This window comes from Octopus bimaculoides, chromosome 11, assembly GCF_001194135.2.
Source record: "Octopus bimaculoides isolate UCB-OBI-ISO-001 chromosome 11, ASM119413v2, whole genome shotgun sequence".
Lineage (NCBI taxonomy): Eukaryota > Metazoa > Mollusca > Cephalopoda > Octopoda > Octopodidae > Octopus > Octopus bimaculoides.
Window position 1 is genome coordinate 34,349,284 of NC_068991.1, and position 14,273 is coordinate 34,363,556.

General features: G+C 35.7%; 1 protein-coding gene across 6 annotated transcripts in view; it reads left to right on the forward strand.

Moving 5' to 3' along the window:
* LOC106874397 (phosphonopyruvate decarboxylase) overlaps positions 1-14,273 on the forward strand; it is a 186,893-nt gene that overhangs the window by 91,415 nt on the left and 81,205 nt on the right. For all 6 annotated transcript variants that reach the window (XM_052971685.1, XM_052971688.1, XM_052971687.1 and 3 more), the window contains 2 exons: positions 3,352-3,499; positions 7,871-8,001. In XM_052971685.1, the coding sequence (XP_052827645.1) occupies positions 3,352-3,499; positions 7,871-8,001 (279 nt within the window). The remainder of the gene's footprint in view (positions 1-3,351; positions 3,500-7,870; positions 8,002-14,273) is intronic.

The following is a 14,273-nucleotide window of genomic DNA, read 5'->3' on the forward strand; positions in this document are numbered from 1 at the left end:
AAAGTTCAGAGAGCTCTTACTTCTGCTGGTGACAAAGGGCCTCTCACTCACAGTAAAAGCAGACTGTATGACGCATGGTAGTGAAACATGAGGCGTGACTGCTGAGGACATGCGTAAGCTCACAAGGAATGAAGCCAGTATGCTCCGATGGATGTGTAATGGCAGTGTGCATACTAGACAGAGTGTAAGTACCTTGAGAGAAAAGTTGTACCTAAGAAGCATCGGTTGTGGGGTGCAAGAGTGACGATTGTGCTGGTATGGTCATGTGACAAGAATGGCTGAGGATAGCTGTGTGAAAAAGTGCCACACCCTAGCGGTTGAAGGAACCTGTGGAAGAGGTAGACCCAGGAAGACCTGAGATGAGGTGGTGAAGCATGACCTTTGAACTTTAGGCCTCACCGAGGCAATGACCAGTGACCGGGACCTTTGGAAATATGCAGTACGTGAGAAGACCAGGCAAAGCAAGTGAGAGCATAATCTGAGGTCTCTGCCAGGGGTGTAGCCAGCCCACTTATGCATACCTTTCCTTTATTGGACAGTAAACTCTGTTTGCAAAGACCTGTTGAGGCAAATGAAATCGATCCAAATTCGACGACTGGTACCCATGCCAAACTCTCCTTCAGTGAACACTAAACTCGGCTTGCGAAGACCTGTCGGAGCAAGTGAAATCAAAATCGTGATTGAACCAAATTCGATGACTGGCACCTGTGCCAGTGGAGCGCTAAGAGCACTGCCCGAGTGTGATCATTGCCAGAGCAGCTTCCTGGCTTCCGTGCCAGTGGCACGTAAATAGCACCATTTGAGTGTGGATTTTATGCAAAAGATGTCTACCAACTTTGCAGAGTCCTGCAATGCATGAGTCCTGCAATGCATGAGTCCTCAAACAAGATGGCCATTAAAGTACTACACTACCTAAATAAGATTCCATATTTACAGTCCACTTAGCCTCCAACCCTATGCAAATTTGATGAGACTTCTCCCAAAGTTTCCTTCTCCCCTCTAAAAGTCTCAATACACTATGTACTCCAAATATGAAAACATATCTGATCACTTCAAATCAACAAAGCCATCAGTCCTGTTATTGTCTCTTACTTTACTCTCAAATTTTGAACTACAAAGCTGGCCATTATTTTTGTCAGCCACTCCAATTTTTCACTCTAGGAATCTACTGGAAGCAAGCCATAGTTTCTGCCATTTAAGGAAAGGCAGCTTTTCTGACCTAAACACTCTGAAGCTATTGTTGTCACTTTCAACAACTCATCTGAAGGAAACAATTATTATCATTTTCTCCAACATGTTGAATCTCTTTCAATCTTCAGTGATCACCAGTATAATTACTCTAGAGTCAAGCCTGTCATTTACCAGTTGCCTGTTCCCCTAGATGGAAGCAATATTATTGAACTTAACATCAGAAAAGTAATTCATCATATCTGGCATGATTTTCTTGGCTAAGTTCTTCATTTATGGACTCTATACATCTTTTTTCTTTTGGGTTTCTGATAAGATTGCACTATTTTAGCATGCATTCATGGAATCCTTCATGGCCTGCATTCTATCAACTCTGGTGTTCCTCAAGGTTCAGTTATATCACTTACACTTTTCTTCCTTTACATGAACAACCTTCTCAACGACACCTGTAGCAATACATACTTCTATGCAGATGATAAAATTCTTCACTCTTCTTTAATCTTCTGTACATAGGCATCATTGGTATATAATATTGACATCTCACATGATATATGGACTGCTTCTACAAAAAGAGATCTCACAAATGTTCCCTGAAGTTTCCACAAAAACTGCGTGTATCAATAAAACAACCTTCTACCTCCCCTTTTTAGACTGTTCTGTCAAATTCTCAAAGTCAACCTCACAGCCTTTGATTCTCTTTCTTGAAATCTTACATTCATCTCATAACAAAGCAAAAATTGCATAAAATTGCATTCCCAGGGACTAGCTTTTATCCTCAGAGCCAGAAAATACTTCATTTTGCAACAATTATTCTTTACAAAGCTCAGATGAGACTTCACAATGAAATACTGCTCCCACATCTGAGAAAAGACTGCTGTTAGACATGCAGAAATCTTAGCCTGCATCCAGAAGCAAGCTAACCAGTTGATTTTTAAAATCTCACTCAATAATGCACTTCAGCCTTTACCCTACAAACATGCTCTCTTCTCAACTTGGTTATTTTGAAACTACTACAATTGCTTCTATTCCTTAAAACAGAAGCAATTATAGTAGTGTCAAAATAGCCTATTCACCACCCAAGCCCACCTGGCACACCCATCTCTTCTCATGACCTGTATAGTGTACTTCCATTCCCTGTAGGCCCTACACCATGCTCAGTTCTTCCTCTCCAAAACAATGTTAAACCTTTGAAATTTCCTTTTCACCTACATTTTACTTGCAAATATCAATTTATAGAAATAAAAATTAACATCAACTGTTTCATTTTCACCAGTTTTGAAGAGCCCTTAAAAATTTTGGACACAACCTCCTTTTCACCTGACTAATCTTTGAAAAAGAGAGGCATACTATCTTTATGTTCTGAATAAGGAACCCATTGCAAAAATATCAGAATATTATGTGACACAGAATCACTTTGTTTAACTTATGATATTAACCATTTATATCTTCTTTTATCTTGTACTTGTTTCAGTCATTTGGCTGTAGCAATGTTGGGGCACCATCTTGAAGGGTTTAGTCAAACAATTCAACCCCAATACTTACTTTAAAGTCTGTACTTATTATGTTGACCACTTTTGCTGAATCACTAAGTTACAGGAATATAAACAAACTAACACTGATTGTCAAGTAGTGGTGGAGCTAACACAAACATACACACATATACAATAGACTTCCACACAGTTTCCACCTACCAAATTCACTCACAAGGCATTGGTTGGCCCAGGTCTTTAGTAGAAAACACCCAAGATGATACACAGTGGAAATGTATCCAAAACCACATTGTTGCAAAATGCTTGCACTTATAAAATAAAGGTTGTGGTGAGATCAATATATGTAAAATAAATGTATTTTCACTTTTTAGTTTTTTTAGTTAACCCAGAACATTTGCATCATGTTTTTTCTCACTCAGTTTTTTCTCCCCTCTTCTATTACTGATCTCTCTACATTCTCATTTTCTAATTTGGAGATTCTTATTTTCTCTTCCCTTGTGGTTTTTGTCAATTTAAATTGGTGGTGGTGCTGTATGTAGAGGGTGGTGAAGAAGTATAAGATGAGTAAGTCGAACAATGGAAATGTGGCATTAATATTTCTCTCAAAACATTTCACTTTTAAATGTTTCAAATATAGGTAAAATTCTCTTGAATTTTCTTTGTATTTTGGTAGCAAGTAGCTGAGCAACAAGTACGCAACCAAGAAGTTGGCATGATGACAGAATTAGTCAGAGATTTTTTAGATCCTGCTGATTTTTACAAAGCATTGCATAATATAGGCATAGAATACTTCTGTGGTGTTCCTGATTCTTTGTTAAAAGGTAAGTATGAAATTATGCTTAAATATTGATGTCCAAAATAAATATTTATTTTGTATGTAGCTGTTTGTTTATGTGTAGTAAATTCTGTTGACATAACATTTTCTAGACAACATCTTGGAACTTGGATTACCAAGTATTACTAAATGCATCAATACTTATACAGAGGTCTTGTGTCATCTTGTGAACAAAGCTTAAGATTAGGGACAATGTATTTTGCCACTATGATATGGTTGTTCCATAAAGAACTATGTTACTACATTTTAACGCCCCTACTCACAATATATAAACAGAGATGCAATAGACAGCCACTGATCTCATAAGGAGCAAAATAGCTAGTTCTAAACATCTCTAAATGAGATATATAAGTAGTAACAATACTACACAGTAACATTTTTGCCACTATAACATGGCTGTTCTATAAAGAACTATGTTACTACATTTTAACCCCAAGAAAACATCTTTTCCAGCGAGTTAACAATACACAAACTGTGAATAAGGGAGTGAACCACTCCCCTCCAGCTTGGCAAGACTAGTAAACCATGCTTTCTGGGTCTTTACCCTATGAGATCAGCAACTGTCTGCTGCTTCTATGTTTATATATTGTGAGTAGGAGTGAGTGACTGCCATCTCTAGCAGGCAGGTGTCCAGTACTGATGAAGGGTAAAGACCCAGAAACCATGGTCTACTAGTCTTGCCCAGCTGGTGGGGAGTGGTTTGCTCCCTTACCCATGAAATATCGGACACAGTTTGTATGTCGTTAACCAGCTGGAATAGACATTTTCCTGGGGTTAAAATGTAGTAACATAGTTCTTTATGGAACAGCCATGTTATAATGGCAAAAAAATGTTGCTGTCTAGTATTGTTACAACTTATATCTTGTTTAGAGATTTCAGAACTAGCTATTAGGATTAATATATTCCTGAAATTCTTGGTTTCCAGTAGTATTTATCTATTTATTTATGCATTTCAGCCAAGTAGCTGTGGTCATGCTGGAGCACCACCGTGACTTTCCGTCTTTATGCTGTGCTCTCTTCACGTTCCTTGCATGGCTCTTCTCCTCCACCTGATATAGTCCAATCAAGATTTTTGATGGCACATCTGGTGTATAAGAGAATTTGATATCGCTGCCCTAAACTGTGTCTCATTTCGAGCCATTGGTTCATCTGGTATCATGGAGAGGAAAGTGTCGAGTTTTGTTTTGAAGACCTCTATATCCATGTCTTGCAGGTCTCTCAACTGTTTTGGTAGGGCATTAAAGAGCTGAGGTCCTCTGGACATTTTCAGAAATAATCTACTGTCACATTTTTATTGCAAAAGAGTCATGTTCCAGTTTCTTAAAGTTATTTAGTTTAATATGAAGAGATTCTTATTTGAACAAAGCAATGATATTTAATGCAAGTATCGAAAAAGTATGGATATTGTTTATGCTACCAAGCTTTGAAAGTTGCAAAAATTTATATTATTATACACAGTATTGTGACTGATATAACTTCATTGATTGAGACTTTTCAATAACAAGTCAGATGTCAAAGATGAATAAACTTATTTATACATAAGAAAAACTTGAGATATTCAGAGAAATGCTGGGTGTGTGATTAGAAGTTATCCTGATTATATTATTTCATCACTTTTTGGAGTTGAAAAATACCTGTTCAATAACTGTAGTCATTTTGTCTTTAGATCTGCCCTCTGGAAGACTTCATTAACAAGAACATGACAAACAATCTTCTAGTTCCGCTAACATTTCTCAACCAAATAAGAAAAGAAGATGATCTTCAATTAGGCACTGTCTTCTTTTATACTTGAAACTTTGCAAGTGAAGCTGTATAGCAACAATGAAAGCATTTACTGCACTTATGTCAATCATGTTGTAGAATATAACCATAGGCCATCTTTGAGTCATTCTTTTGCAAGTGTATGTCCTTACCATCCTATCTTGAGTATCTACTCCTTTTGTTTTGTTGTAACATGTAATAACTTCAGGTTTCTTTTCAGCATTTTTTGGATCAATTGAAGGCTGAGAGTGCATTGTACTCATAAGTGTGACTACATAATTTTTCTTGGGACAAAGAGATAAGATCATAGAATTCTTTTGAAATCCAAATATTGTGCTGTTGATTTCTCTTTCTTTTTGATTTGTAAAAGCACTTGAAAGTTCAACTCTGTTCTTTCTAATTGTTCCAACTAAAGTAGTTTTCTTGCTAAGTAGCTTTTGAGCCAATCCTACACTTGTAAGAAAGTTATCACAAGTTATATTGTGACCAGTATTTTCAAGTTCTTTTATTAGGTCTTCAAATAACTCTTGAACCTTGATTTGTCTCTCTCCATTTAACTGGGTCTTTTCCAGTGTAGATTTGCTTTTTCCAGGCATAAGATGTTTCACTGTCGCATATTGCCCAAATTTTAATTCCATATTTCCCTGGTTTTGAAGGAATATATACCCGAAATGGGCAGCGCCCTCTGAATGAAACTAATTGTTCATCAACTGTCATGTATGAACTTGGAACATATCTATCTTGCAAATACTGATTCCACATTTCAAATACTTCTCTTGTGGGCTCCAATTTATCATCACCTCTCTTTTTTCTTCTTGCACTAGCATCATCAAAACGCAATACTTGTAAAATCTGTTGAAATCTTCCCTGGCTCATAATTTTGTTGAATATTTGGCGGTCGTCTTCTTGACTCCATTTTCATGTTTAGATTTATGAACACTTATAAGAATAGTCAGTCTAATAAATTTCTTTAGTTCAGAGTGATTAATTTCCTTCCGTTTATCTTTGTAAACAACCTGACCTTCAAGAAGCACCTCAAGAAGATTCTGGTGCATAAAGATAGTAAAACATTTCAATGCTATCGCAAGACCTTTTAGCAAAACAGGATGGTCCACATTCTTGGCGCACAATATTGCAAGATAAAGTTCTTACTGCTGCTTGAGTAAGAGGATCAGAATGTCAAACTTCTTGTCTGTCGCTGGAAACATATTGCTCATTCATAATTTGGTGGCTTGCAGATAATTGTTTTGAGTATCTTCATCATCTGATGACACAGAACCTAAACTGTCCAGCACACAATCACTTTCACCATCATCTTCAGAGCAATAGAAGGAATCACTACTAACTTCTTCCCATTCTTCATCTAATTCCAATAACCTTTTTGATATTTGGTCTTCACTCAAGTTTTCATGTCTAAGCATATTGGAAAGCACAACTGAACTACATGAAACTTGATAGCAGACTAAAGGCAGATATTGCTCTCTCACATATATTGATACAATATATTGTAAGAATTGTGTCATCACATAGAAATATTACACCACCCTATAATCTAGCAGATTGAAGGTGATGCAATACCGCACAAATTTGCAGGAATATTTTCATAATTTTTCCTATTTTATCTCAAATTCAGCAAATAAATTGAATACAATTTTATCTATTTTATATATGATAAATATCTAGGAAAATAATATTTGAAACTGATTTTATTCTGTTTAGAATGACAAGAGTATTGTCTGAATTTAATTCGAGGGTCCAATGGACCCAAACAGTAATTAAGCAGTAAATAAAGTGAAATTTCATAGCTTTTATAAACATATGGAAAATTTCCCGTTTGACAAATAAAAGAGATTCAAGAAAAAATAAGTCACAAGAAATCAACAGAATCAAATAATATCTGGTCACCACATGCCAGTCAAATCTCACTGCTACAATATACAGAATATCAGCAAATAGCCAGCAGGCTTATTAAAAATTAATTATTAGTGATGATTTCCAGTAGAATGAAAGGGTGTGATATGGGAGTTCCAGCACCCTTGACAGATGATTCTCATTTGCTACAATCTATGAGTGTGCTTTTATGCACCAAACACCTATATGAGAGAACCTCCCAAGGCTAATAATGCAGTATTCAGTGTTCTAACATGCTAAGTTGAATATAAAAATTACCTTTTGGTATTAATGCTACTTCTGTCACTAATGATTAATATTTAAAAAGTCTAAATTAACTTAAACACTGAACATGAGCTCTTAAAGTTATTTAGTTTAACATGAAAAGATTCTTATTTGAACAAGACAATGTAATTTAATGTGAGTATTGAAAAAATACAGATATTGTTTATGCTACCAAGCTTTGAGAGTTGTAAAAATTTATATTATCAGACACAGTATTGTGACCAACATTTAATTTCACCATCCCACTACAAAACCATCAGCACCTCCATTTGGCCAACACATATATTTAGCACATATAGTTAGCATATATTTCTCCACTACCTGCACATTATTATGGTCATTGACATAATCTCTCTCTCTCTCACACACACACACACATGCCTACACACATTTTTATATGTTTATTATTTTATTCTTTTAGACTTTTGTGCATATATTGCTGAAACATCACCGAAGGATAGACATATCATTACAGCCAATGAGGGCAGTGCAGTAGCTTTAGCAACAGGCTACCATCTTGCAACTGGAAAATCAAGTTTGGTTTACCTCCAGGTAAGATAACCTATTAGCATTGATATGAGCTTTGAGAACATAAATAGATGAAGTGGGATTTTACATTAGATATATCAATACAATTGTTGAGAACAAAATTACCATTGTAACTAGAAGATATAGTCTAATTTATATTCACAAACCAGACACTTGCTGCCACTTTGTAACTGCTCAACTAAACTTCTCTCTTTTTTTTCTTCTTTGCCTGGTGAGCTTCAGCAAAAGTTGTAGTCTTTCAGTGCAAAAGCATCAAGCTGCAACATGTTTCAGCTGTTGGGATTGATAAACCACCACTGTAAATGTATTGCAAATATAAAGTGCATAATATATAGAATTAAACATCAACAATGTTCATGCTGTGCACATGTAGGCATTTTAATTGGCTGTATAAGTGTTCTAAGTTGCAGGTCACCAATGAAAAATCATTAATATCTGGTTATTAGTAGGATGTAAGGACCATAAAGAAATCATTGTTGCATAGTTCAACAATTCATTCATTTGCCACAAAGATTATCCAACATAATGGCCTGATAGTTTGCAACAGCAAAAGATGAAATGTTTTTTTAAATGTGTATAACTGTGACGGGCAAATGCATTAGTTTATTAGTTGACCTTGCTGTAAACATAATAAAAATGGTGAAGATGATAGTGTAGGTAAGCCTTATTTCTTTGAGTTGAAGAAAAGTATTTAGCACTAGTTTGATGGATCCTATAATGCTATCTGATGACTGCAACATAGCACTAGATTGCATATTTCTATGTGAGAAAGAGATGAAGTTTGAACAATTACTTATATGATATTGTTTGCAGATGAGAGTATTTGATGAGCATTAAAAGAGATTAATCTAGAGAGGAAGCTATTTGAGAGACATATAAGAAAACCCAGGCTGACCTATTTTCCAGCTGCAACCAAGATGATCTCTGTCTGGAGCTAAAAGTCATGAGTTTATTTATATAATCTCAAAAAAAGGTTCTTTTTGTATTTTCACATGGTAATGAAAATGGTTCTTTTGATGTCTGCTGACATTTGTCATATCCACTAGCTATCATAAAAATTACCAGATATGGTAATATTAATGAAATGTAATTCCAAATTCAGACAGAAGTGCTGTAAGATCAAATCTTGGAAGTGGTCTACTACAATGTAATGAGATGTGTTGGTTCTAAACAATAAAAACTTGGATTAGGTTGATAACATGTCTGTCAAAGATTTCTTATTTTATATTTCCACATAAAGTATGAAGGTCTTGAAATACTGGGATTGTAAAATTCTTCATTTATAGCCTACAATAGCATCGTTTGATTTCCAATACATAGTAGTCATGGGAGTGAGAGTCAACAAAATTATTTACATGTCTGCCATCACATAATTTTGTCACTTTTTGTAAGAAAATGATGTGTAACATTGATCATATATGAAATTGCTTGTTGATCCATATTTTGTCAATAAGGTAGTCATTACATTTTCTAACTGTCTCCATGATAATCATGTCTTCATATCCAGCAATAAAAAGACTTCTTTCATATTTTGAAAATTATTTTGATAAGAAAGTTGCAGGCCTTCCAACTTGAGGCAGCATGAAACCTAGAGCAGATTCTGATTATATTTCTAGATTTTTGTAGTCATTTTTAGCAACTGTTTGTTCATAGCAGTAGCACTGTTTGGTGTTTCCTGTTGTTTACTAACTTCAATGTAAATTTCACTTCTGTAACTATCTTGTAACTATTTCAGCATTTTTGGATGCTTTTGCATAATTGATAGTTTATGTAACAGCTCAATTAAGTGAGAGATTGTTTGATTGTCTAGAGCTTATAGAAATGAGTTTACAAATGAATACACAAAATACCCAAGCAACTCATTCTTCAGCTTCAAAAGTACAGTCTCATGGAAATGTCATAGAATTGTCATGTACTGACTTATAAATTCATTTTGATCCTAGTGATAAGTAGATATCTAACAATTTATATACTCTTTTGCTCTTTTACTTGTTTCAGTCATTTGACTGCGGCCATGCTGGAGCACTGCCAATCTTTACAAAAATAGAACCAAATAGGTCAGGGATTCATTATAGTCTATATAATGTGCAATGAAATTAAAAACTTACATTATAGAGTAATTTGATTTTTATCAAAATTTGTACTTTGTTGGCATCTCTAATAATTATTGGGGAGTGTGGAAGAAGAATTATTGAATACAGTCTACCATTACTACCATCTGTTATTATTGAAAAATTTCCATCAAATTGTCCAGTTTCACAATGGTTTTTTTATTGACTATTATTCAGTTGAATAAATTTTTGTAAGAGCTATACTCAACTAAATAACAAAGTCTGGAGCATCAAAATGGTAGTCATTTTAAATGGTACTGATCAAATGACTGTCTTGTTGAGTTAATTGATTTAGTAATTAAATTATTAGATTTAGGACTGGTAGATAATTCCATAATAGTTTTCTTTTCTGTTTGTATGTGATATAGTTACCTTGTTGAGTTGTTTGTTCAGATCACAGTAAAGATGAACTTCTGAAGATGTCTTAATTTATAATGGAATATAAAACACTTCAAGAAGCCAGCCAACCAACTCATTACTTACCAGTCTGGTAAACCCACAAGTCAGAGAGATTACATTCTAACCAGGAAAAGGGACAGAGGAGTGATTGTAAATGCCAAAACCTTTTCTGACTAAGAATGCTTTATGCAACATTAGTAGCAAGTGACTTCAGAGTTAGAACCAGGTAGACACAGAAATGAACTATGACATAGAGAAGGAAAAGTCAGAAACTGAAAGATTCTGCAGTTTGGAACAGATTTTGAGAAATTCTAATTATGCACATAACTGTAGGGAGGAAGATTGAGATGCCTGAGGATTTCTTAGAAATAACCTGTTTAGGGCTACACATCAGACATGGCTGGAGCAAAGCCAAAACAAAAGAAACATGGTGGTGGAATGATACATCTGATAGGGCAGTAAAGACTAAAAGAATGACTTCGAAAATCTGGAAGAAAGTGTCTAGTATGGAGCATTACCAAATGGCCAGAAGGGTAGCTAGGTGGCAAATATGCTTAGCTAAGGTTGAAACGATTTGCACATATCTTGCAGCATGAGGATCAGAGGCAAGATGTTCAGGATCAAGAGACAGTGTGTAATAGAGAACCAAGCTCTCATTGGTGACAAATGTTTTCAGAATAATGAACATGCACTCACCATTGATATAGAAGACAAGAAAATAGTGTGGAAGTGCTTTTATGAGTGGCTGCTGAATGTTGAGAATGTAGAGGACAAAGAGGGGCTACTTCATACTGACACTATAGAAGTACCAACAATTAAAGACATAAAGAGAGAGACAACTGCAGGTCCATAAAGGATAGTTGCTGAGATGCTCAAAATATCCAGTGAAGTACAGTATATTATTATACACCCTGATAGTTAATCAAGTTATACAAGGAGTCATACCCAATGACTAGCATAGCAATAGCATTATAAACTGTTACAAAGATGAAGGAGATGCCCTAGAGAGAAGCGACTATAAAGGAATGAAATTACTGAATCAAGTTATGAAAATCACAGAGAGGGTTGTTGGTGCAACTGATATGTGACAGGGTAGACTTAAATAAGATGCAGTTTGGTTTCGTATCCAGAAGAATAAACCATTAATTTTGGGATTCATTGACTTAAAGAAAGTGTTTGACAGGGTACCACTTACAGAAATTTGGTTGATACTAAGGAAACTTGGCATTGACAAATGGCTTGTGAGGACTGTACAAGTCATATATACAGATGCAGTAAGTAAAATGAGAGTCAACAAAAACTTCAGTGATGAATTTAGAATGTAAGTTGGAATCCATCAAGGTTCAGTCCTCATCCCACTCCTATTTATCATACATCAAGGTTCAGTTCTCAGCCCACTCCTATTCAACATAGTCCTACAGGTCATCACAGAGGAGTTTAAGATTGGCTATCCTTGAGAACTCCTATATGCTGATGATCTATTTCTCATAGCTTAATCTATAGAGGAATTAGAGAAGAAATTTCAGGCATGGAAGCTGAACCTAGAATTGAGATGACATAAGGTAAACCTAGCAAAGACAAAGTAGGAAAGAAGACAGGATCTTATCTTCTGGGAAATGGCCTTGCTCAATGTGCTGAAAAGGAGTAGGTAAAAACTTTTTATATTGTGTCAAATGTAAACAATGAACACCCAGAGGACATAAGTTTTGTTCTTAGTACATACTGATGTAGTATGTACAATGAGCACACCGGAAATTGAATGTTAAACAAAGATTTTTTTCTCAGAATAAAGGGCAAATTGTATGAAGCTTGTGTTAGAACTGCAATGTTTCATGGTTGTGAGACAGACTTTGAATACAGGGTATTTGAGAAATGAAGCTAACATATTCATTTAGATGTGCAATGTGAGTGTGAATGAAAGAATTAGTACAAAACTGCTGAGAGAAGAACTGGGCATAAGAGGAATCAAATTTAGTGTATAAGAAAGAAGACTGTGCTGGTCTGGATATGTGATGAGGACAGCTGTATAAAGAAGTGCTGGTCACTTAATGTGGACGGAGCTTACTGAAGAGGGAGGCCTAAGAAGACAATGGATGAAGTGGTGAAGGCTAACTTCAGGATCCTGACCCTCAAGAAGGAGATGACAAAAGACTGGAATGACTGGTGACATGAGGTTCTCAAGAAGACCTGCTTACCTCATTGAAACTGAGTTCTGAAAACACTGTGTGTGTACGTGTATGTATTTTTATAAATATACACAAATAAGCCCTTTACTCAATCTCCCTCTGAAATCACCAACACTACCTCTCACTACAGCTCTCCCTTCATACCACTTATTTTTCGTACTACCCAGAAGCATTTCACATGTTATTCATTTTTCCATCTTTTAATACTGTTCTTTCCATCCATACTTTACATTGATCACATGCCTCCACTGGACCCACAAATTATCTTCCTCATCCCAACATATTTTTCTCACTCTTCATTCACTATGCCTGACTCTCTTTCTCTCTGACACTTCTACAATCTTCCCAACCACATGTTATCTCTCTCTCAACCTTCTCTTATTTACTACTGTATTGTATCATCTGTAGCCCTTTACTTCTCCCAAAATATGCATCATTAGTCATACCCCTCCTCCCTTATCCATCATTCATAACATCTACCCTTCAATTTTACCCAATATTCATAGTTCTTGTCTTCCCCTCACCATTTTCTCAATTTCTCACTCTCCCATATACTCTAGCAAGTCAAACCCACGTTTACGTCTAGTTCTTCTGTCCTCATTCATTTCTACCCTCCTTGTATCTTGAGGAGCACCTGGACACCTCACCACCACTATTTTATCTCTTTCCAGCACCACCAAACCACTCCCACCTTTGCTTCTTAAATGTGAAAAGCCATGTAGCTCCTCTATTGCAAGAAACCTGCTATGTCATGTTCACTCATACTTAAACCATTTATCTAGCATAAAGCTGCCTTCCTCTTGAGATTTGTAGTGTTGCAAACTGCATAGCTACCTTACCATACCATAGCTGGTGCCATGGAAAATACACCCAGTGCATGCTGTAAAGAGATTGGCATTAAGAAGAGCATCTAACCATAGAAATCATGCCAAAGTAGACACTAGAGCACAGTGCAGTCCTTGGATATATTGGATTCTATCTAATTATTCAACTCATGCTAGCGTGGAACATGGATTAAATGACAACAACAATGATTATGGTGAGGATGTGTGAAGAAGAATTTTCACTTGTTTCACAGACAATTTATCGGCTACTTAGTGTGACCAGTATAGTCTATTCTACTAAGAGGAAGAGAGCAACAGGACCATTGACAGGACTCAAACCTTGTATCTATTGTTTGTCAGATACTTATGTTACTGATAAGATAGATTACTGAACGTCAAATATTTCCTTTTTTCTGAAACTGGCTATTGTATAAGGTTTTGGATGTAGCAAGATGTTCCATTTTGGTTGTTTCTTTGCAATGAGAAAAAAAATTCTCTATTTTCATTAATTTGTAATTAATTCATATTTATGGTGTTAATATTTTCTGATTTTCTTGAAATATTGAAATTTTTATTTACTCTTTCACTTGTTTCAGTCATTTGACTGTGGCCATGCTGGAGCACCGCCTTTAGTCAAGCAATTCAACCCCAGGACTTAATCTTTGTAAGCCTAGTACTTATTCTATCGGTCTCTTTTGCCGAACCGCTAAGTTACGGGGACGTAAACACACCAGCATTGGTTGTCAAGCGATGTT